This window comes from Trichosurus vulpecula, chromosome 1 (genome assembly GCF_011100635.1).
Source record: "Trichosurus vulpecula isolate mTriVul1 chromosome 1, mTriVul1.pri, whole genome shotgun sequence".
Taxonomy (NCBI): Eukaryota; Metazoa; Chordata; class Mammalia; order Diprotodontia; family Phalangeridae; genus Trichosurus; species Trichosurus vulpecula.
Window position 1 is genome coordinate 224,934,785 of NC_050573.1, and position 23,783 is coordinate 224,958,567.

Consider the following 23,783-nt stretch of genomic DNA (forward strand, 5'->3'; position numbering starts at 1 on the left):
AGCCATTTTATGAGTTCGAGTCACCTGCCCCAGATGAATTACAACTTGGAGAACTAAAAGAACTGGCAGACATGATTCTTAAGACACTTTCAGTGACCTCTGAAAAACTGTGTACAGCTGGAGAGGTAACAAAAAATTAGATAAGGGAAGAGTCTAAAAATTATAGGCCAAAGAATTTGACTTTGATTCTACTACATATTATTAAGGGAATGATCAGTGACGAAGGTACAGGAAAGGAAGTTGTGTAGAAGCAGTTATCACAATCACGTTTTCATCAAAAACAGGTCACAGCAGACTAACCTTTTTTTTAATCTTACTAGACAGATAAGTGAGAGAAATGCTGTAGATATAATTCACTTACGATTATTTTAGCAAAGGACTTGACAAAGCTACTCATTCTATTATTGAGGAAAAGATGGAGGGATATGGGTTAGATAGTACAACAAACTCAGGGCTGGTTGAATGATCAGACCCAAAGAATATTCATTAATGGGATGGTGTCAGCTAGGGAGTAGGGATTTATACTTGGCCCTGTATTGCTTTGCATTTTTACTGATGACTTGGATAAAAGGATAAAATAGCAAGCTTACCAAATCTGCAGATGACAGAAAGCTAGGAGAGACAGTTAATACACTGAGTTATGACTGAGTCAGGATCCAAAAAGATTTTGATAAAGTAGAACACTGGATCAAATAGGATGATGTTTAAAATGTGATCATAAAATCAATTTCACTAGCACAAAATGAGGGTAGTGTGACTAAGATGGGTTTATCTGAAGAATCTCAGTGGGCTGAAAGCTTGGTCAGTGATTGCAGAGGAAATTCTTTTACAGGTATAGGTTGTAAATAGCAAGCCAAAGCAACATTCACAGGAAAACTGCCAGAAAGATTATAAGGTAAGATGTACTTCCTAATCCAAAACCTTAGAAAACTAAATAAGTCAACATCTTATTTCATGGCTCTATGATAACAAATGTTTTCTTAGCTGAAGCAAAATATGTCATTGAGTTCCTTCAAATGTAAGTAACAAATTGAATATTAAGTGGAAAACGGAGCTTATTATTTTCAATAAATGTTATTAGAAAAAGAAAATACTCGAATAATTGAAAACTGTAATGAAGAAAGTAAAAATTAAACTAAACATTTTACTGCCTTTATTAAGAATTTCCTATTTTGAAAGGACAACTTAATGCAGTTTAAGATACATAATATAAATAGTTAAATTGGGAAGGAAAAAAGTAAAAATTAGTGCCTGATAATCTTTAAGTGACCCTGATGATAGATAGAAAAACTTACCTTTTCACCATCGACAGTAATGCTAAGTATTCCAATGGTGACCTGTAACCAACGGTCAGTTGGGTTAAAAATACTAAGACTGGTTTGAGAAGCAATGCCCACACAACATGCATGAGGAAACTTCAACTCTTCAGGCACTCTGACATTTCCTGGATGATGATAAAAAAAAAAAATAACAGTAATTATGTGGCTGATTTTTTCCTCCATCTCTTTGTAATTTCTTTCAATTCAAAATTAGTTTTACATTGAAATTAGACCCATTTAGTCATGTTATCATTCAACATCAACACAAAACAGTATCTCCTGGCTCCTTAGGAGCTCTTACCACTGTTTTAAAAAAAGCCAAAACAAAATTCAGCATTACTAAAAATATTTTCTCTTTCTTAGTATATGAACTCAGAAAATGTTTTAAAATCTTTAAAATTATAAATTTTCATTTAATAGTATTTTGTTTCATGATTCATATTTTTCATTTCTTTTCATATGGACACACAAGAAAGATAATTTACCACCTTAATATTTTCAAAGAAGCTATATAACGCTAAGCTCTAAAGAATTTAAAACTTAGTTTACCAAAAAAAAGTGTCTCAGCTGCTCCTATTGGCTGTATTTGTTTGTATCTGAAGGGGACAGGGGAGAGGAAGAAGAGGAAGAGCTCGTCCATTTTTTCAAAAAACCAAAAAGGAGGTGAAGCAGTAACAAAAAGGTATATGTGTATGTATGTACATATATGTGTGTGTGTGTGTGTGTGTGTGTGTGTGTGTGTGTGTGTGTGTGTGTGTATAGATATGTAAAATGATTATGTGCCTGTTTGTGCAACTAGGAGGTACAGTAGATGCCTGGAGTCAGGAAGACCTGAGTTCAAATCCAGTTTTAGACTTTGACTAGCTAAGTGACCTTTAAGGAAGTCTGCCTCAGTTTCCACAACTATAAAATGGATATAACAGCACCTACCTGCCAGGATTGTTGTAAAGATAAAATGAATTATGTGTAAGGTGCTTAGCACAATGCCTGGAACTTAGAAAGTACTAGATAAATGATTATTCCCTCCCTTCATTCTCCCTCCCAAGAAAATGTAAACCATAGTACAGAACAGGTAGGAGCTCATGGCTTGGTTCAGTTATGTGCTCACTAGCATCAGGAAAAGAACAGAGATGAAATGAGTAAGAATGAAATAGGAGTAACCAGGGTGCCCTAAGGCCTCCAAATATGGAGCAGAGGAAGAAAAGTTATATTTATTTTTCCCTTTTTACTTTAAAGCAATAAACTCACACCAGCTCCTCAGGATAGTCAATTTTAACACAGACACAGGAATATATTAAAGCATTTACATTTCTCAACTAGCAACTAAAAGCATAGAGGACTAAAAAGGGGAAGCAGACAAGGATAATAAGGTTAGGAGAGAAGCAACTTGATAAATTGCTTGAATTATCTATAAAAACTTATTGCAAAGAAATGTTCTGCAATTGAATTCAATTCAACATACACTTACTAGCACCCATTTGGAGAATACTATCAGGTGGTAAGAAAGAACAAAGTTTATATAAAACATTTTCACAGCATTCATTAGCTTTGTCAGGCAGACAACCTAAAAATAAATAGTTATACAAAAACACATGAAAAGAAACAATTAAACTTTTTTTTTTAACAATTACAGCTAAAGGTATAAATGGAATGCAAATTAACCCTGCAGAGCTGGGGTTGAGCCAAGCTCAACCAACAGATAATGTGTCATATGACAGGGTCAGGATTCAAAAAGATCTTAACATTGGGCCAAATGTTAAAAGATGAAACTTAATAAAGATAAGAGGAGTCATACTTTTTTAATCAACTTACACAAGTAGAAAATATAGCCATTTATTAGTTCATCTGAAAAAGATGAGGGGGACTATACCAGACTGCAAGATCAATGAGTCAACAGTGTGACACGGCAATCAAGAAAATTCATGTAAACAGTCTAAACATTTAGAAAGTTACAGTGTCCAAGCATTTGGAGGGGCGATAGATAGGTATACTCTGTCCTGATCAGACCAAACCTGAAGTATTACGTTCACTGCTGATACTACATTTTAGGAACCATATGATAAAAGAAAGAGTGTTCAAAGAAGGTAACCTTGAGAGAGAAAAACCTGAAGATTATGCCATGAAGATCAGGTTAACTGATTGCGGATGTTTAGCTCAAATAAGAGAGTACTTCTAGAGGTATTTCAAAGATTAGCACGTAGAAGAGATCCAGAAAACACTAGAGAGCACAGGAATAAGTGGAATATTTCTTAAATCGATAGGTAGCATCCATCTAAAACCATCAGCAAGCATTATACGTAACGGGGATAAGCTAGAAGCATTTCCAAAAAGATGGGGGGTGAAACAAGGATGTCAATTATCGCCACTGCTATTCAATGTTGTACTAGAAATATTAGCTTTAGCTATAAGAGAAGAAAAAGAAATTAGAATACTGATACTGACTGAAAAGAGCAGAACCGGAAAAACATTGAACACAGTAACAGCCACATTGTGAGATGACTAACTTTGATAGACTTAGCTCTTCTCAACAATGCAAGGACCGAAGACAAGTCCAAAAAACCCACAATGGAAAATGCACCCCGTATCCAGAGAAAGAACTTTGGAGTCTGAATGCAGATGGAAACATACTATTTGCTCTCCTTTTCTTTTGTTGCTTTGTTTTGTTTCTTCTTTCTCATGGCTCTTCCCATTAGTTCAAATTCTTCTTTGCATCATGACTAATGTGAAAATGTTTAATATGAATGTATAAGTAGAGCCTATATCACACTGCATATGATCTTGGCGAAGGGGAGAAAAATTAAAACTTAAAATCTTATGGAAGTGAATGCTGAAAACTAAAAACAAATAAATTATATTAAAAAAAAAGAGAGAGAGATTCAGACTTGTTCAATTTAACCCCAGAAAGCAGTACTAAGAGTAATGGGTAAAGGTAGAAATCACAAAGGGAAAAATTAGGCTTCATGTAAGGGAAAACTGCCTAACAAGTACAGCTATCTCAAAATTAAATAGCAGGTTCCCATTCACTAAGAGTCTTTGAGCAAAGATTGGACTATGATCACTTGAAGGATATGATGTGGAAAGAATTCTTGTTCAGGGGGAGAGCCAAGACGGAAGTGTGAAAACAGGGACTCACTTGAGCTCTCCCCCAAATCTCTCCAAACACCTGTAAAAGATGACTCTAAACAAATTCGAGAGCTACAAAACCCACAAAATGACAGAGTGAAACAAGTCTCCAGCCCAAGACAGCCTGGATGGTCCCTGGGAAGAATCTATTGCACCATGTGGAAACAGAGCACAGCCCAATGTGGGCTGCACCAGGACAGACCAGGCCGGGGCAGACCGGGCAGAGCAGGCCTCAGGGACCTGAATCACTGAGTGGTGCCAGTTTCCAGACTTCTCAACCCACAAACGCCAAAGACAACATAGGTCATGGGAAAACTGTTGGACCTAGGTGAGAGAAGGGTGTGGTCTGGCCCCAGCCCCAGGGTGGCAGAGGCAGCTGAAGTAGCAGAAAAAAGTACCTGCACTCACAGATCACAGCATGGCCAGGAGAGGAGTATCATACCACCTCAGAATAGAAGTAGCTCTGAAAACAGGAGCTCAAACCCCCTAAAGCTTGGGACAGAGCACTCTCCACTCTGAAAGCAATCATACCCTGACAAAGAGCTCAAAAGTCAAGTAATTAGCTGGGAAAATGAGTAGCCAACATAAAAGGACTCAGACTACAGAATCTTACTTTGGTGACAAAGAATATCAAAATGTATAGCTAGAAGAAGTCAACAAAGTCAAAGATCCTACATCAAAAGCCTCCAAGAAAAATATGAATTGGTCTCAGGCCATGAAAGAGCTCAAAAATGATTCGGAAAAGCAAGTAAGAGAAGGAGAGGAAAAATTGGGAAGAGAAATGAGTCATGCAGGAAAATCATGAAAAACAAGTCAACAACTTGCTAAAGGAGACCGCGAAAAAATACTGAAGAAAATAACACCTTAAAAAACAGACTAACCCAAATGGCAAAAGAGCTCCAAAAAGCCAGTGAGGAGAAGAATGCCTTGAAAGGCAGAATTAGCCAAATGGAAAAGGAGGTCCAAAAGACCACTGAAGAAAATACTGTCCTAAAAATTAGAATGGAGCAAGTGGAAGCTAGTGACTTTATGAGAAATCAAGATATTATAAAACAGAACCAAAAGAATGAAAAAGTAGAAGACAATGTGAAATATCTCATTGGAAAGACCACTGATCTGAAAATAGAGACAGGAGAGATAATTTTAAAATTATTGGACTACATGAAAGCCATGATCAAAAAAGAACCTAGACACCATCTTTCAAGAAATTATCAAGGAGAACTGCCCTGATATTCTAGAACCAGGGGGTAAAATAGAAATTGAAAGAATCCACCAATCACCTCTTGAAAAAGATCCTGAGATGACTGCTACCCTTGCTTTTTCTTCAGCTGAAACATAATAAATTCTGCTCCAGGCCTTTAAACTCTGTGTGAGTCTTTATGTTTCAAGTGTGTCTATTATACATAAAATATTGTTGGGTTATGATTTCAAATCCACTCTGGTATTCACTTTCATTTTATGGGTTAGCTCCTCCCATTCAAATGCATTTACATTCAAAGTTCTGATTACTGTGTTTTCCTCCATCTATTTTCTTCTATTTGTCCTCTATCTCTCTCTCTCTATCATTTCTCTCTTCAAGTCTGTTTTGCTTCTGATCACTGCCTCCCTTAATCTACCCTCTCTCCCTTCTATCAGCCTCCTCTCCCCACCTCTCTTGTTATCTTCCCCTCCTATTTCCACACTGGGTAAGACAGACTTCTATACCCAACTGAATGTATGTATGTATTCTTCCCTCTTTGAACCAATTCTGATGAGAGTGAGGTTCAAGGATTTACCAGCTCTTCCTCCAGTCCCCCCTCCACAAAAGATCTTCCTTGCATATCTCTCCTATGTGAGAAAATTTTCCCCATTCTACCTCTCCTTTCCCCCTTCTCAACTCTACGTTACTTTTTTAGAGACCATCCCAACATAATCAACTATCATCCGTGCCTTTTGTCTATTTAGACTACTCTTAATTGCCTTAATAATCATAAAATTCTTAGGCGTTACATGAATTATCTTTTCATATAGAAATGTAAACAGTTTAACTTTGAATCCCTTATGATTACTATTTCATGTTTACCTTTTTATGGTTCTCTTGAATCTTGTATTTGAATACCAAATTTTCTATTCATCTCTAGTCTTTTCATCAGGAATGCTTGAAAGTGCTCTATTTCACTGAATATCCATTTTTTCCTCTGAAGGATTATGCTCAGTGTTGCTGGGTAGGTTATTCTTGGTTATAATCTGGCTCCTTTGCCTTCCAGAATATCATATTCCATACCCTCAGCTCCCTTAACATAGAAGTTGCTAAATCTTGTGTGATTCCTGACTGTGGCTCCATATTTGAACTGTTCCTTTCTGGTTGCTTGCAGTATTTTCTCCTTAACCTGTGAGCTCTGGAATTTGGCTCTAATATTCCTAGGACTTTTCAATTTGTGATCTCTTTTATTTAGGAGGTGACTGGTGGATTCTTTTAATTTTTGTTTTAGCCTCTGGATCTAAGATTTTGGGGGTGTTTTCCTTGATAATTTCTGGAAATATAATGTCTAGGCTCTTTTTTTAATCATGGCTTTCATGTAGTCCAATAATTTTTAAAGTATCTCTTCTCAATCTATTTTCCAGATCAAGTTGTTTTTTCCAATGAGATATTTCACATTTTCTTCTATTTTTACATTCTTTTGACTTTGTTTTATTGTTTCTTCAAGTCTCACAGAGTCATTAGCTTCCAAATGCCCAATTCTGCTTTTTATAAGGAACTATTTTCTTTAGCAAGCTTGTATACTTCTTTTTTCATTTGGCTAATTCTGCTTTTTAAGGAATTATTTTCAACATTAATTCTTGTGTGCCTTTTACCAAGCTAACTGTTAACCTTCTTTTCATAATTTTCTTGCCTCGCTCTGATTTCTTTTCCCAATTTTTCCTCTACCACATTTACCACTCTAACTTTTCCAGGAATTCTTGCTGGCCTTGGGTCCAATTAGCATTTTCCTTTGAGGTTTGCTTGTAGCTGTTTTCACACTCTTGTCTTCTAAGTTTATTGTCTTGATAGTTTTCCCTGTCACCATAGAAGCTTTTTATGGTCCAGTTCTTTTTTTGTTGTTTGCTAATTCTCCCAGTCTATTTCTTCACTTTGAACTTTATGTTGAAGTTAGCCTCTGCTCATGTGAGAGTAGGGAGGCACTGTCAAATTTTAGGCTTTTTTTGTGCCACTGTTATCACAGCTAGTTCTAAGAGACTGAAAGTTTTTGGTGCTTTAAACGTGCTGTGGTCCCTGCTCTCTTGGTCTGCACTCTAATCTTTACCTAATAAGTGCCCCTGCTCCCTTGCAGATGGCAAGCACTAGCACTCTTCTTGGCCCTGGAATTGTGACCAGGTCCCCTGTTCCCCTGCCACTGAAATGTTAGTGATCTTCTTTGCCCTAGAACTGTGACCAGAGTCCCTGTTCCATTGTAACCAATTACAAGCACTCCTCTCTACCCTGGAACTGTGACCAGCAACTGCTTATGAGCAACAGAGTTGCCAATCAGCACCAGCTGTACCCAGTGCCAGCAAAGGGTCCCCCATAATCTCTTTCTAACCAGTTGTCTGACCCTCTTACCATCTCTGGGCTGAGAGGCCCCAAAGCTGCTGTTGTTGTCAAGGCCACCTCCCTATAAGGCCCATTTGCTGGTGCTCCTACCGTGCTTTGGGCTTGTACCCACTCCAGTGACATAGACCTCTCCTACCGACATCCTAGATTGTCTTAAGCAGGAAAAATGTCTGCCTCTGACCTTCTCTTGGCTCTGCTGCTCCAAAATTTGATTTGAAACATTATTTTAAAGTTGTCTGAAGGAGAATGTTGAGCAAGTTCAGCTGGGTCCCAGGCTGTAATCTGCCATCTTGGCTCCTAGATAGGTTTTCTCAAGAAGATAATTACCCATTCATAGTACTGGACATCTGCTGAACTCAGCTTCTTGGGACTTCTCCACAACCACTCCAGGAAGTGGTGAAGGTCTTAAAAGGAATGCCATATTCAGTAATTGCCAGAACAGCTGACTGGAATCCAATAATTATTTGGGTGAGCTTCACCACCACAAACATTCTTCATAAATAAAGCATTTTAAAAAAACTATCCTTGATTACAAGAGAGGGTTCAATGGAAAGTTAAGAGAAGATGTGCTACTAATCTGGATTACTTACATAAGATTTAAGGTACCAATAAATGTTTTAAAAATAATACTATTCAGAAAAAAATCACAAGAATTTAATCGTTTATAGAAATAAAAAATCACAGGAAAAAAATTTAAGCTAAAACCAAAATATTTTAAAAACATACGTGGAGACAGGTTGGCACAGCAGAAAGAACCCTACTTTAAATTCAGATGACATAGATTTGAACCATAGATTCTGCCACTTATGAATGTCGTGGTCTTCAGCAAGTCATTTAACTTTCCTGGATAACTCAGTTTTCTCATTTGGAAAAGATAGTTAAACTAGATGAATTCCCTAATAGCTATGAATCTATAATCCTGTGAAATGGAAGGAGAAAAATAAAACAACCAATAATAGAAAAGCTGAGGTGGAAAGGGTAATATAAATAACCACACATTTACTACAGCAGAAAATACAATTGTGAACAACACATACCAAATGGAAAAACAAGTTCAGAAAATGATTATTAAATATACAAAAAACTACTCATATGCTGAGTCAAAGATGATGCAAGTCCCACTTAGCTGTGGGACTCTGGGAAAGTCATTCTATTTCTCTCAGTCTCAATTTCCACATTAGTTAAATGGGGTTATATAATATGGTAGTTCTAAGGATCAAATGTGATGAAACAAAGAGCTGTAAACCTTAAATGAAATACTATACAAATGCTAGTTCTATCATTAGACGGGAAGGAGGAAGAAAAGGAAAGTAGCATTTATATAGTGCCTACCATGTGCCAGCACTCTGTCAATAGCTTTACAAACATTATTTCATTTGATTATTATAAAAGCATAGCATCACAGTAGAATATGTACTCCACTGGAATCAGAAGACCAGGGTTGAGATTCTAGGTCTTCTGCTTACTATTACCTGTGAGACCTTGGGAAAACCACTTAACCTTTCTAGGTCTCCATTACCTAATCTATGAAATGACAGGGTTGGACAACATAATCTCTAAAGTCCCCTCCAGATGTAAATGGACCAACCAAGAACAACTTCAAACTAAGCCTGACAGAAATAAATGAATAATAACTGAACAGTTAGTGGGATATCCCTGTTCATGTTTGCCGTGTGGTTAAAAGCTCAAGTGTTTTTAAGAACTAACATTTTTCTTCTGAGTTTTTTAGCCTCTGTTAATTTGCTTGGTTCTAACTTTGTTAAATGCTAACAGTTGTATGTAAAAATTAATTCCTTATTTCCTATGTTATTTATATTTGCTGATGAATATTAAATTCAGAACAAAAATTTTTTGCAAAGAAATACATTAGCTGGAACATAACAGAGCACCCAAAAATCAAGCCCAATGCATATTTGAGGCTAATGTTTGATAAACTCATTGTATAAAAAAATTATGGAACAGAAACACTATTCAAGAAAAGCTCATGGGAAAACTGAATAGCTCAATAGTGAAAATGAATTTAGTCTGCTATTACAAAATCTAAATGCTTTTTTAAATGACGGCAAAAAGAAGAATTTACATTTCTTTCAACTATGAAGAGGAACTCATCCTAAACAAACAGTAAAATCATCTAAGAGAAGAGTGACTTTGATTATACAAAGATAAAACATATTTGTATAATGAAAAACTCTAAAACTAAAAGAACAGAAGCAGATTGGGAAAAGAAATATACTCCCACAACAGGACAAAGGTCAAGAGACAAACCCTTTTCAAAAAGAAGAAATACAAATATGTAACATTCACAATAAGACATTCAAATCCCTTAACAATCAGAGAAACTTAAATTAATATAGCCAGAACATACTGTTGAATAACAACTACATAGACAAAAGCAGAAAAAAATTGCATTATGTGTTTGGAAGTTTTCAGGGAGAATGGTTATTATATTGTTAGCAAAACTTCATGGGCATGAATTTTTTGGAGAGCAATATGGAAAGAAGTTACCTACAATAGTTTTATCATTAAAACTCCTGTCTTCCATTTGACTCAAGGATTTCATTTCCAGGAGAAAAACTGCCTCTACCAATATAGACCAGTATCTGCTCTCAACTTAACAGGCAAATAAATGTCCAGGACACTAAGAAGTGACTTACCCAGGGTCACATAACCAGCGTCTCTCAAAGAAAGGATTCAAACCCAGGTTTTCTTGACTCTGAGGCCAGTTATCCTCAGAATATCATGGAAAGGTAATAAAAGGACCTATTTTTCACTAATAGCAATATCGATGATAGCATTAAACTAGAAATAACATGCCTAGCAACTGGAGAAGCATGAAAAGGAAAACAAGAAAGAGAAATGATAAGGGACTTACTAAAGTCAAACTGTTTTGTTTACATTCCTACATGGAAAGATGATGTGTGTAATTTATGAGACTTTTCTCAATATTAGGGTAGTTGAATGGAATATACACATACACATAGACAGAGGGCACAGGATGAGTTGAATATGAAAGGATGATATCTAAAAAAATTAAATTAAATTAAGGGATGAGAGAGGGAGAAAGGGAGAGGGAGAATGGGGTAAATTATCTTGCATAAAAGTGGCAAGAAAAAGCAGTTCACTGGAAGGGAAGAGGGGGCAGGTGAGGGGGAATGAGTGAATCTTGCTCTCATCCGAATTCACTTGAGGAGAGAATACCATACACACTCAATTGGGCATCTTACCCCACATGAGAGTAGGGGGAAGGGAATAAAAAAGCGGGGATGACAGAAGGGAGGGCAGATAGGGGGAAGAAGTAATCAAAAGCAAACACTTCTGAAACGGGACTGGGTCAAGGGAGAAAACTGAATAAAGGGGAATAGGATGGGGGGAGGGAAATATAGTTAGTCTTTCACAACATTACTATTTATGGGAGTGTTTTGCATAATGATACGTGTGGCCTATGTTGAATTGCTTGCCTTTTTAGGGAGAGTGGGTGGGGAGGGGAAAGAATTGGAACTCAAATTTTTAAAAGAAGATGCTCAAAAAAAAAAATTGTTTTTGCATGCAATGGGGAATTAAGATATACAAGGCAATGGGGCAAAGAAATCTATCTTGCCCTACAAGAAAGTAAGGGGAAAAGGGACAGGGAAGGAAGGGGAGTGGGGTGATAGAAGGGAGGGCTGACTGGGGAATGGGGCAATCAGAATACATGCCATCTTGGAGTGGGGGGAGGGTAGAAATGGAGAGAAAATTTGTAACTCAAAATCTTATGGAAATCAATGCTGAAAACTAAAAAATATCAAATAAAAAATCATTAAATCTAAAAAAAAAAGACAAATAAACAAGATAATTTTTGTCCATTGGTAATTTGTTTCTACTCTTAAGATATCCATTACATGTTAAAAGGTTATGTATATTTTCCATATACTCCATCTTTTTTGTTAATGATTAAATTCATAATTTAAAAAATCTTAACGCGCAAAAAGATCTCTTCCTAAATAAAAATTCTGTGACTTAGCTTTACAATCTCTTTCTACAATTCATTTCTAATCCTACATAAACTTGTAACAATGAAAAAGTTTCTTACCAAACCCTGAGGCAACTCGTGATTCCCAGAGTTCAATTCCGTAAGTTCCAATGGGTGGCCCAGAAAATGGTTTTGCAGTACTTATGCCATTCTGATTTAATGTATTAGAATGAACATTACAAAGGGAAGTAGGACCCAATAATCCAGAACCAACATTACGTCCTAAACACATTCCCACTGCAACAGAATTCTGAATGTGTTCTCCTGGAATGGTAGTACAAGAATATCCTCCTGAATGGCCACAAACTGTATGACTGCCAATATGATATTGAGGCAAAGCAACGTTCCCTGTTGATACAGGTCCCAAATACTGCTGTGCATTAAATTGTGGTACTGTAATAGAATGCCTATTAAGGAGTGTGGGAACCGCACCAGACAAAGCCTGCATTTCAGAAGCAGGTCCTGGAGAGTTAAAGCTGGGAACTGGCAAATACTGGTCACCTGAAGTATTCTGAGGTAATGAAATATGGCTGCTTAAACCATTGTATGGCAGTAACACATTTGTAGAGGTTAATTCTTGACTGTGGGTCACACAGTCCTGGCAAGACACAGGTATATCTATCTTAGTTGACAAAGGTGGATGGAAGAGACACGATTTGCTTGGTAAAGGCCCAATTACTTGGCCCAACTCATCATGAGGGAATGGTTGGGCACTTGTAAGAGAAGAGTGTTCAGAAACTTTAGAGTCTGATAGTGCATCTTCAATTTTGCCACCAGAAGCAGCAGGCTGATCTGTTTCTACATTCTTATCCAAGCTGCTTGAATTAACACCTGAGACTTTATCACTGCTTTGTAATGGCACCTTCCCTTTGACATTTTCCACAGCCTGCTCTTCCAAAGGAGTTGGACTGGCTCGAATAATTGTTGTGCTCAGTTCACTGGGAGCATCACTCTAAATGTAAAAAAAAAAAAAATCTTAAAACAAAGTACAGAAATATTGTAAATGATAAAGTCAAATTATCCTCATATATTTATATTGTTTCCTTAGATAAATATATATGTAAGTCCCAGTATCAATCAGATAGCATATCCACATCAAAATTTTCAAACTCAGAAAACTAATATTGTATTTAAAAAATTGCATATTGAAAAAAAAATTCATTTGTCCTGGAATGCATGTATAAATTGGCATGCAAAATAGATATTGAGCTCATACCTATGTAAATTAAGTCTTCTCCAAATAATTTTCTGTCACCACATTTGTATTTCAAATGCTTTTCTTTCCCTGTGGAGACTACATACAAACCTAAACACATCATTTCCATGATCTTTAAAGGTCTTTTCCACTTCCAAAATTTCTATAGTCTGTGATTTGAGGTACAAAACAATGATTATGTAACTACCATGAACAATAGAGACCGATAAAAACTAGATGTATTACCTGACTTTTCCCAGAAATATCACCAACAGCTGTAGCAGGAAAGGTGCTATCATGAACAGAGACATAAGTTAACCTAGCCATAGTAGGACTTGAACATACAGACTGGGGTAATGTATTATCACAAGGTCTCTGAAGATGAATTGATGAGCTAAGAAAATTTGATTCAGGTCTGAAAGAAAAAATGAAAACCAAGGTGTTGTATGAAGTACAATGTGATTTTTGTTCAATATCCTTAGAATTTCTGTCATTTTCTTAATTAGTCATATTTCAAAAGTGCAACACTGGGGCAGCTAGGTGGTGTAGTGAGTAGCGCACCGGCCCTGGAGTCAGGAGGACCTGAGTTCAAATACAGCTTCAAGACGCTTGACACATTTACTAGCTTGGGCAAGTCACTGAACCCCAACTGCCCTGCCCAAAAACAAACAACAAAAAAAACACACACACACAGACAAAAAAAGGATATCTCCTGAATCTTTATAGCCTCTTTAAACAGTAATTAATACAAACTGAGGTAAGGTATGACAAAAACTATCAAACTACCAAGTTTTCTTTAAATTGCCTCAAGTTAAAATTAAACTCCCATTACTATGTGGTCTTTATCATATTCAAAAGACTCAACTGAAAGAAACAAGGACAAAACAAGTAATCTATTTAGGTAAATCAAATGACTTCTTTTATAGTAAATGTACTTAAAATTCTTATTCTACATCTGAATAAAACATTTTGTCCAAAGCTTCAGGTTGCCTATAAATTCTACTTAAAAAACACAATCACTTCATTACATATAAATTAACCATTTATGGTTTTTTAAAAAATCTTTCCCAAAATTATAACCACTCTCCTATAAGCCACTGCTACTACTAAGTTCACAGCATCAAGAGGCAACAGAGATAAAGAACAAAGAAACTTGGATTAGGACAATCTGTTGATCAGTAGCTACTCAGGCAGCAGGCTGAACAAAACTGGCTAATATTAACTGAGCAAATATGAGAGACTGATCTAACCCAACAGAAAGATGAAGACCATTTTCTAAGGCCTCATTTCAAATGCTTTCTCTTGAGTAGAGAAAATATGTGCATAAATAACTACTATAAGGTAAAATGCAAAAGTATAATAACAGCTCAAAAATATTATAAATGGGAAAATTGCTAGTAAGGCTATAGGAAGAGAAACAAGTTGATTACACTGCTTATTGGGTTGTGAAGTGGTTAAATCATTCTACTAAACAATCTAGAATCGTGTAAAGAAAATTCCTCAATTGTCTATACCCTTTTGAAACACTTACAGTTTCTACTACTAGACTATAACTGAAATGATATGCCAACGAATTTACTGACAGCAAGAAAAAAATAAGTACCAAAAAAGTGTATAGCTGCATTATTTCTGATAGCAAAACTAAGTCTAACAATGGATAATGACTAAACAAATTTGTCTCTAAAATAAAAGACTTAGATTAGATGGCCTCTGGAGATCTTCTCAGCTCTGTATCTATTACTGAGAAGCTGCTAGGTAGTAAAGTAGTTAGAATATTGGACCTGGAGTCAGGAAGACCTGAGTTCAAAACTGTCTTCAGACACTTACTAGATATTTGATGTGAGCTAGTCAATTAAGTTGTTTGCCTCAGTTTTCTTACAGAGGGGATAATAATAGCACCTACTTCTCCTGTTGTGAGGATCAAATGACATTAAATATCTATAAAGAACTTTGGAAACCTTGAAGCACTATATAAATGTTAGTTGTTATTATTTTTATTATCTTAAGTTGGGATAGAAACAAAATGGAATACTACTGTGCTCTAAGAAATGACAAGTACAAAAAATTAAAAGAAATGTGACATAATCCAGAGTGTAGAAAGAAGGGCAAAAGAGTTCAACAATTACCATAATAATGTAAACAAAGTCAGCATGGAGTGGTAATAAATATGCTGGTCCATTAAAGTGATCCTTTAATAACACTGTCAAACTGAAAGGACAAATGGAGAATACATTTTATAAGGGTATTTGGGAATTAGAATGAGCATTTTCAGTTGTTGGAAAAGTATTAATCATATTGTACCTCAGAAGAACGTGTATAATAAAAATAGGTCAAAATTTTTATGTTTACATTTCTAGAAACACAAACAAGGAGAATGTGAAAAATATACAGGTTCTCAGAACTCAAAAAGACTATCCTCAAAATTATCAGGAAAGATGCTTGCTGACTTTAACAGCTTCTTTTATTTGACTAATTTGTTAATTTGAACTTTGTTTCTTTATTGATAAGATGACAAGAAATTACTAAATTTTCTTCACATCTGGTCAACTACTAGAGAGGTATGTAACAAGTTTAACTCGAAGACCACATAGAATAGGTACAGAGATGTAAGGAACTTCACAAAAATCATCTAATCCAATTAGATGTGAACAGGAATACACTCCATAACAGGTTCAACAAGTGCTCCAGTCTCTTCTACTTCAAAATGTCCAATTACAGGGAACTCCGTTTTCTTTATAACTTCCTTACAAACTCTGTGCAACTTCCCTATGTTCCTTTTCCACTGAGTAGTGTCAAGCCAAAAAAGATTAAACCAGGACTAAGTCTGATTCAAAGCTGGTATTCTTCTTTTTGTTTTTTGGAGGGGGGAAGGCAGGGCAATCAGGGTTAAGTGACTTGCCCAAGGTCACACAAGCTAGTAAGTGTGTCAAGTGTCTGAGCTTGGATTTGAACTCAGGTCCTCCTGACTCCAGGACCAGTGCTCTACACACTGTGCCACCTTACTGCCCTGACAGCTCATATTCTTAAAAGAGAAGGCAACTCAAATGTTTAATAGGATTTCTAAAATTTTATGTGCTCGTTATTTTGTGCACTTTAAATATTCCAAAGTACTACCTTTTCTTTAAACCTGGTATTTTAAAATTTTATTTATTTCTAAACACATCCTTTTCTCCTTTCCAATCTTGCTTACCCCCTCCCCAGTAACAGATTTAAAAATAAAAATATGCAAAAGCAACAAAAATAGCAACCACATGTGACAACATTCCACATCCAAAGATCCCTTATTTCTTCAATGAAGAAAGGGAGGTACCCCTTCTCAATTCTTCAATGAGAATAAGTTTGGTTGTATAATTATGGAGAATTTAGTTTTGTCATTATTTTCATTTACACTGTTAGTCAAGTTGTCTACTAACTTTCCTGATTCTTAAACTTCACTCATATTAATGTTCATGTTCTTTCCATGTTTCTCTGAGTTCTTCGTATTTATTTTTATGTGGCAGTAAGATTCCATTATATTCACATACCATAATATATTTAGCTATTCCCAACTGATGGGCATCTCTTTTACTTTCAACCCTTTGCAATCACCAAAAAAATAAAATAAAAATCAAGGCACTTCATTTTGCTTCAAATTCAAATGTTAATTCCCAGATAAAACCCCACTGATCCCTCCCCCCCAAAAAAATTGGCAAATAAAAGTTCCACTGTACAATCAAAATATATTTTACACTATGTGTAATATTGTTTCTTTCCATTAGTACATTACTGACCCAAAAAATCCTATTTATAAAAAAGAAAACTTATAGGGTTTAAATGAAGAACTTGTTTTATGCCTAGTGCTCTCCTTAACAATATTTGCTATTGTTGTTCAGTCATTTCGGTGGTATCTGACGCTTCACAACCTCATTTGGGGTTTTCTTGGGAAAAATACTAGAGTACTTTGCCATTTCCTTCTCCAGCTCATTTTACAGATGAGGAAACTGAGGCAAACAAGGTTAAGTGATTTGCCCAGGGTCTCACACAACTACCAAGTGTCTGGCCAAATTTGAACTGAGGTCTTCCTAACTCAAGGCCTTGTGCTCTATCCAATATGCCACCTACCTGCAACATCACACTACAAAAAAATGTTCCTTTTTTTCTGTAATCTGTTTAAGCCAAAATGTTGATTGGATCTGCCACCATTCTAAGTAGAATATATGTACAATGTTGGTTACATCCATGAAATGATGTATCTTGATGCTGCACCTAAAACAATCCACAAAGAACACTGGGCCCACTGGGCATTCAATTCTCTGCTCATGCTGGGCTCTCAAAAATTAGTCATTACCATGTTTTAGGGCAGATCTACAATAATACAGAGACAGTTTATGGAATCATCTACCATGAACCCTGAAAACCAATTAATTCCTAGAACTCAAACTTAGCTGTTTATCAAATCACTTTTGATTACCAATTAATTACGAATTAGGCAAAATTTTCTCCCTTTTACCTTTTATAACTAAAGGTACTGTCAAAGTTTAAGTATATTTTTCAATTTATATTCTTAAAAGCAAAATACAAAGATTACAATTTCTACACTTCAAAAAATACTTACCCTGAAATAGGTGTTTCAGCAACTTCACTAGGAAAAGAATGAATCAGTGGTGAAGTAGAAGGTCTAAAGCTAAACTGTTCATCTTCTAAACACTGTGCATCTTGCTCAGGAGAGCTGTTTTTCAAATCTGTTAAACAATGGTTTGTTCCTCAATGAAAACAGGAAAGGCATTATGAAATGTGGTGAAACTGATCACATAACACAAATACACATGTGTACACAAGAACACTTACCAATATTTTGGAGGCAAAATTCAGAAGATTTTTCACAGGTCATATGTTTGTCGCTGCCATGTGGCTCACAATTGTCCTCATTTTGCCTTTGGGTTTCTCTATCATGTATTTCTTTACATCCTAGAGATGTCCGGTTGAATGTTGTGGTAGAATTTCTCACTGGCAAATAACTACTAGGCTTTGGGGTGCTGTTCAATGTAGGTTTTTCACCTCTACCAACATCTGGTATTTTGGCATTATCGCAAAACATCTTATCAGCTGTTTCTCTATCCGCATTAGCAAGGAGTGACTTTAGAGGGTTCATGGTTTTGCTTGCAATCTGCCTTAATGAGGAAGATTTAGTTTTGAATGACCTTTCATTTTCTGTAGCATCTTCCATTAAGGGTTCTCTTATATTACTTTTACCAAATACCAAGATTTGTTTGGGTGATAAATGTTTAGCAATCATTTTATCAGAAATATTTTCTACACACTGTTTGTTACCCCATTGTTTTTCAATATTTTTACTTATATCAGATGCACCAAATGAATCCTGACTTACTAGTTCTGTTTCTTTATTTAAAATAACATCTGGATTTTCTTCTGGTTCCCTTACATTTACACTGTCAGTGTGTAAATCTACTTCAAGAAAATCTTGTGCAGTTTGTTTATTGGATAAGGATAAATCCCAGTTACCAGATAATCCAGTTCTCAAAAACTTATCAGAACTGCCTTCATATCTACTAACTTCTGTTTTTTTCAGGTATTTCTCCATATCAAATGAATTGGTTCCATTACTTTCTAAATGACTAGGTAACATCTGATTTACAAAAGAAAAGTCCCTCTCTTTATTACTAGCTTCTGGAAAAATCTTCTGTTTACTTTTATTTGAAAGTGCCATCATCATAGCAGCTAACTGTGAAGGATCAGCACTCACTGAAGCATTATCAATAGCTGAAGCAATGGTACTTATATGGAGCATAGTATCACTACTACAATCAGAAATCTTGTCCTCAAGTCCTTCATTGTTGCTTTTGTTGACCAAAGTGTCCTAAAAAAAAAAGAAAAGAATTCATATTCAAGGTATACTAATTCAATTGAGAAATATATGCACATATATGTACGATCATTATAAGAGAGTGCCTCTATGAATCAACTGCAGCATTTATGCATCAGCTTCAATCATAGGTTCTTAAAGGGATTTGCAAATCTAAACAATTTCAATAAAAAAAACCAAGCAACAAATCCAGGAAGAGAAAAATACCACTTAAAGAAAGGTTATGATTGATTCCTTCAAGGATTCAGATGAAGGAAAAATTGAAAAGTAGGAATTAAGAACCAGAAGCTTAAAAATGCCAACATCCAGAGCCAGCCATCACATCAGGCAAAACAGGCAGCTGCTAAGTATATACATAGGCGAGAAGGAAAAAGAGAAGACACTATTTTTTTTATAAAAGCATATATTTTCCGTAGCATGTTAGATTTTATTTTGTGATAGGTCATATGGGTTATCCTGTATGTCTGAAGTCATTTAAATCTATCCTGTACACAATTAGGTAGGAATAAGCCACTGAGTTAAGCAAGTTCTAGGTTTCATCATTAGATAAAATTATGGTAAAAAATAACTTTCAGGGGTGCCATTAGAAACTGTTACAATTAAGTATAACATAAAAATGAGAAATGTTTTACATTATACAGAAATAAGCACACTTACAAAGTAATACGTGCAAGAAAGTAATAAAACAAATTCTTAAAACATGCATTTTAATCATTTAACTAACCTGTTATCTTTGATCACTAAAGATAATTTGGGAGAGGAAAAAATGACTATCAGCTATTCTTTCTATATAACAGTAATAAGTAACTTTACTTAAATGTGATTTATTTATAAAAAGATCAAGATACCTCTTCTCTTCCTTTAAAAGCCTCATCATTTTCATCTATTTGTGAAGTGGTCTCTAAATTACTAATGTTAAATGTAGCTGATTCATCACATACTGGCTCCTTGGATTTTTCTTTTACGTCTTCTGAAGAAAAAAAAACTTTTTAAAATTTACAATGTAATGTAGAAACAACAGAGTTGATACAGTTAATCCATGACAGTGAAGACAAAAATAAATGGCTACTACCAAAAAAGATACTTCTATCTTTCACTAAATAAAAATGAAATGAGGCAATGAACCAGACAGTAGCTGATGTTAAGACCTATTCTGTTTTGTTTTGGGGGGAAACTTCTGATTCTACCATTTGCTATATAACAATGTGGATTTTAGTCCATCCCCTGAAAAAAGTTTCAAATCAAAGTAATCTGTCCTTTACAACCATTAAGTTTTACATAAATGAAGAGTTTAAGAATGATGATTAAAGCAGAGCACTTTCCTATAAACACTGGTATTCAACTAATGCTTGATATTATTAAAAATGATTATCATGAAAATGCAGTGTCATTTAAGTAAAGTCACATCTAGTTACTAGAAACAACATAAAGTACATGTAGATTATAAGCATACTATTCATAGAAAAAGGATGACATAGAAAAATTTTCCAAATGACTGCATTTCAACGTTTTTACTTTACTTTCTCCAGTTGATCTTCTGTCTTATTTCACCTACTAGATTATAAACTCCCTGAAGATAAGGGACTTTATACAATTTTGTAACCCACAAAACAATTATCGCAACTGATGCTCAAACATTTTAAATAAGTAAACTTTGAACTTAAAATAATTTACTTTTAAAATAAGGTATAGTTTATAGACTCTTATAGCATAAATACAATTTAGAGACCTAATACCTTCCCCTTTTTTACAGGTAACAAAACTCAAGCCTCAGTGATGAAGTGCCTTGTTCAAGGTCACAAAGCTTATCTTACTATCAGATACAGGATCCGATCAGTTCTCTGGATACTGTAGGACCATTATACCATGAAGTTTCACTTTTGACTGCATTCCATTCTTCAATTTCAAGATCCCATTAGCCATGGTAGCAATACCTTTAACTAAACCAAAGTGGGAAGGGCCCTTGCTGAGAATACATAGGGACTTAGAAACACAGTTCTAGAGCTATCAGGGACCTGACATGGCATCTAGTCCAACTGTCTCATTTTACTGATGAGGAACCTGAAGCCCAGAGAGGTTAAGTGACTTGCCCAAGGTCATAAGTAGCTGATTTGAGATTTTAACTCAAGTGTAATGTCTCTAAGTTCAGTGAACTTTGCACTATACTACACTGCATAAAATATAGGTAAGCAGTATTTATTAAGGACCCAAAATATATGAAACACAAGTTCCCTGGGGGCTTTTTCATTGCAAAAATTTTTTCATTTTACATTCCCAGAGCCTAACACTTAGAAGACATTTAATCAGTAAGTGCTTGGCTTTCATCTGTCTCCTTGAGAAGGAACTCATGTTAGCTGAGGAAGTTTCAAGGCTCTTTTGTTTTTACTTATGGTAATAGTTTTATTTACTCAGGCAAAACTTTCTTAAGAAACAATAAGTCTATGTCGATGTCAGATGCTTTGTTCATTTCCCACTTTCAAGCATCAACAGCTTGATTAAAAGGTTAGGCTGGAGTTGGCTCAAGTACATGTCCCATGTTCTCGTTTTTATTCTTCTAAATTGGTTGGTATTTGATTTTGAGCTTTCACTTACAAGCTGATGGTTTAACACAGTCAATTTGGAAATGACTTCCATATGTGTAATCATTCCTTTCCTGTTAAAAAATATGATCAATTTTCTTCATATTATTTGATGCTAGCCCCGTCTAGCACCTCCCAAATCTTTCTTTTTCTTTCTTTCTTTTTTTTTTTTGCTTTTTGGCAGGGCAATTGGGGTTAAGTGATTTGCCCAAGGTCACACAGCCAGTACACATGTCAAGTATCTGAGGCTGGATTTGAACTCAGGTCCTCCTGACTCCAGGGCCGGTGCTCTACTCACTGTGCCACCTAGCTGCCCCCTCCCAAATCTTTCTAATGAAAATACTGACAACAGGTGAGGTTTCTGTGTAGTCTAAAAGTCTCCAATTGTTTTGTTTCTTACTCCTGAGATATCCAACATTTTTAGCATCCTCTCCTAACCATACCTTTACATTCAAATTACCAAGTATTAAAGTATATGTTGATTTAACTTGGCAACTTTTTTGAGTTCTTTATAAAATTTTCGCTATCTCACTACCCTGTGCCATAGAAACTGGCAAACAAGCTGCCGTTATCTTCATGATAGTCTTTTTATAAATGTTTCTCAAGAAACATTTGAAGAAACTGCAAAAGGAGAAAATTAAGTTTACTAAGAAATTATGTTTATTTTTTCCTTTAGAATTGCCAATTCCTTTGTCTCTCAAGGAAGGCCACTGAACCACTGTCTTCTCATTTTACTTACAGCAAGAATATCAAGATTGTTCAAATTAACAAACACACACACTTACTGCACAGTAAACATGGACCTCACCCGTAGAATATCAACACTTAAGATTCATAAGATGATCAGAAACTGATTCTCAGCATCCTTTCCTACCTTACTTGTTGTTCTGCCAAAACCACTTCAGAAGCCACATGATTATGGTAAGACTGAGGTTCATTTTACCTTTGTCTTTGTGTTGGGGGTTGCTAACACCAAAGAATTTACCATCTAATTAATGGTCAGCATACTAATGGATGAACCTCTATTTAATGAGGCACAGAATACAGGTATAATCTGTTACCAGAACTACAATCTAGCTACCATGACCGACATCACTAATAGCCACCACAAATCTTCAAAAGGAAATACGGATCTGGGGGTTGGGAAGCCTAAAGGCACACCTTTCTTGGGTCCAACTAATCAACAAACATTTAAGATCTGAAGTCTTAAATTACTCTAAATAAATTTTAATGTAAGAAAAAGGAAAATTGAGTATTTTTAAAAAAAGAGACTGCTCAGTAGCTCTCTCCCCCAATATTAAAGAAAATATGGACTTGAGTGAAAGCAACTGTTAAGATTACAATCTTAAGAGTTAATTAGGCCCCAAAACTTCAACCATTACCTGAAAAGAGAACATGCTGCTCTTGATCTTGCTCTAAATTGTCTGTTGATACATCAGATTCCCTCAATAGAGCTACAGGTTCTCTTTTTTCTGGAGATGTAATAAAGTAACCAAACGATGGCTACAAAATAATTGGACATGTTATTTTCTTAATTTTCAAACTGTAACGTTTCAAGAGATTTTACTATAATGCAGTTCATTTTACAAAGTAGTTCAGAAATATTACAGTCCATCAAGCTCAACCCTCTAAGCAAAATGTCCTTTAAATAATTATACCATATTTCACCAAAATGTCATTTCAATTTGATATACCTTGCTTTGCAGTCCTGAAAAGTTATATGCATTTCCTGATGGATTTTTATTTGACAGTTCCTCTCTTTAATCCTAGTTTCTCTACAATATATGTGTAACCAATTCACCTAGTACTACAGAAAAGTATTTATACAACAATTCCACTTACACATCTCACAATTTGATGGCCCAAAAATTCCCTGTTCACAAGGTCAAAAAGAACTCCTTAAAATAATCCCACTTATTTCTATTCCTACTTTGCAGAACACTAATAGAAATGCATGATAGTACTTCTTCCTCTATTTACTCGTTCCACCTATTGGTTCCTATCTCATCCCTGAAGAACCAAAGAAATGCTACCTCTTCCATAAAGCCCTTCCTTCACTCCAATAGTAGTGGTTATACATTCTGATGCACTTATAATTTTGTATTCTATTTTATCCATTTAAAT

General features: G+C 35.4%; 1 protein-coding gene across 2 annotated transcripts in view; it reads right to left on the reverse strand.

The window, feature by feature from the left end:
- CEP192 (centrosomal protein 192) overlaps positions 1-23,783 on the reverse strand; it is a 146,285-nt gene that overhangs the window by 74,088 nt on the left and 48,414 nt on the right. The window contains exons 14-20 of one of the 2 annotated variants that reach the window (XM_036757884.1): positions 23,042-23,162; positions 19,929-20,050; positions 18,045-19,074; positions 17,812-17,938; positions 13,464-13,632; positions 12,083-12,974; positions 1,296-1,444 (exon numbers count right to left, since the gene is read on the reverse strand). In XM_036757884.1, coding sequence (XP_036613779.1) covers positions 1,296-1,444; positions 12,083-12,974; positions 13,464-13,632; positions 17,812-17,938; positions 18,045-19,074; positions 19,929-20,050; positions 23,042-23,162 — 2,610 coding nt within the window. Of the gene's footprint in view, positions 1-1,295; positions 1,445-12,082; positions 12,975-13,463; positions 13,633-17,811; positions 17,960-18,044; positions 19,075-19,928; positions 20,051-23,041; positions 23,163-23,783 lie in introns of both variants that reach the window. The other variant, XM_036757875.1, reaches the window with a different exon arrangement.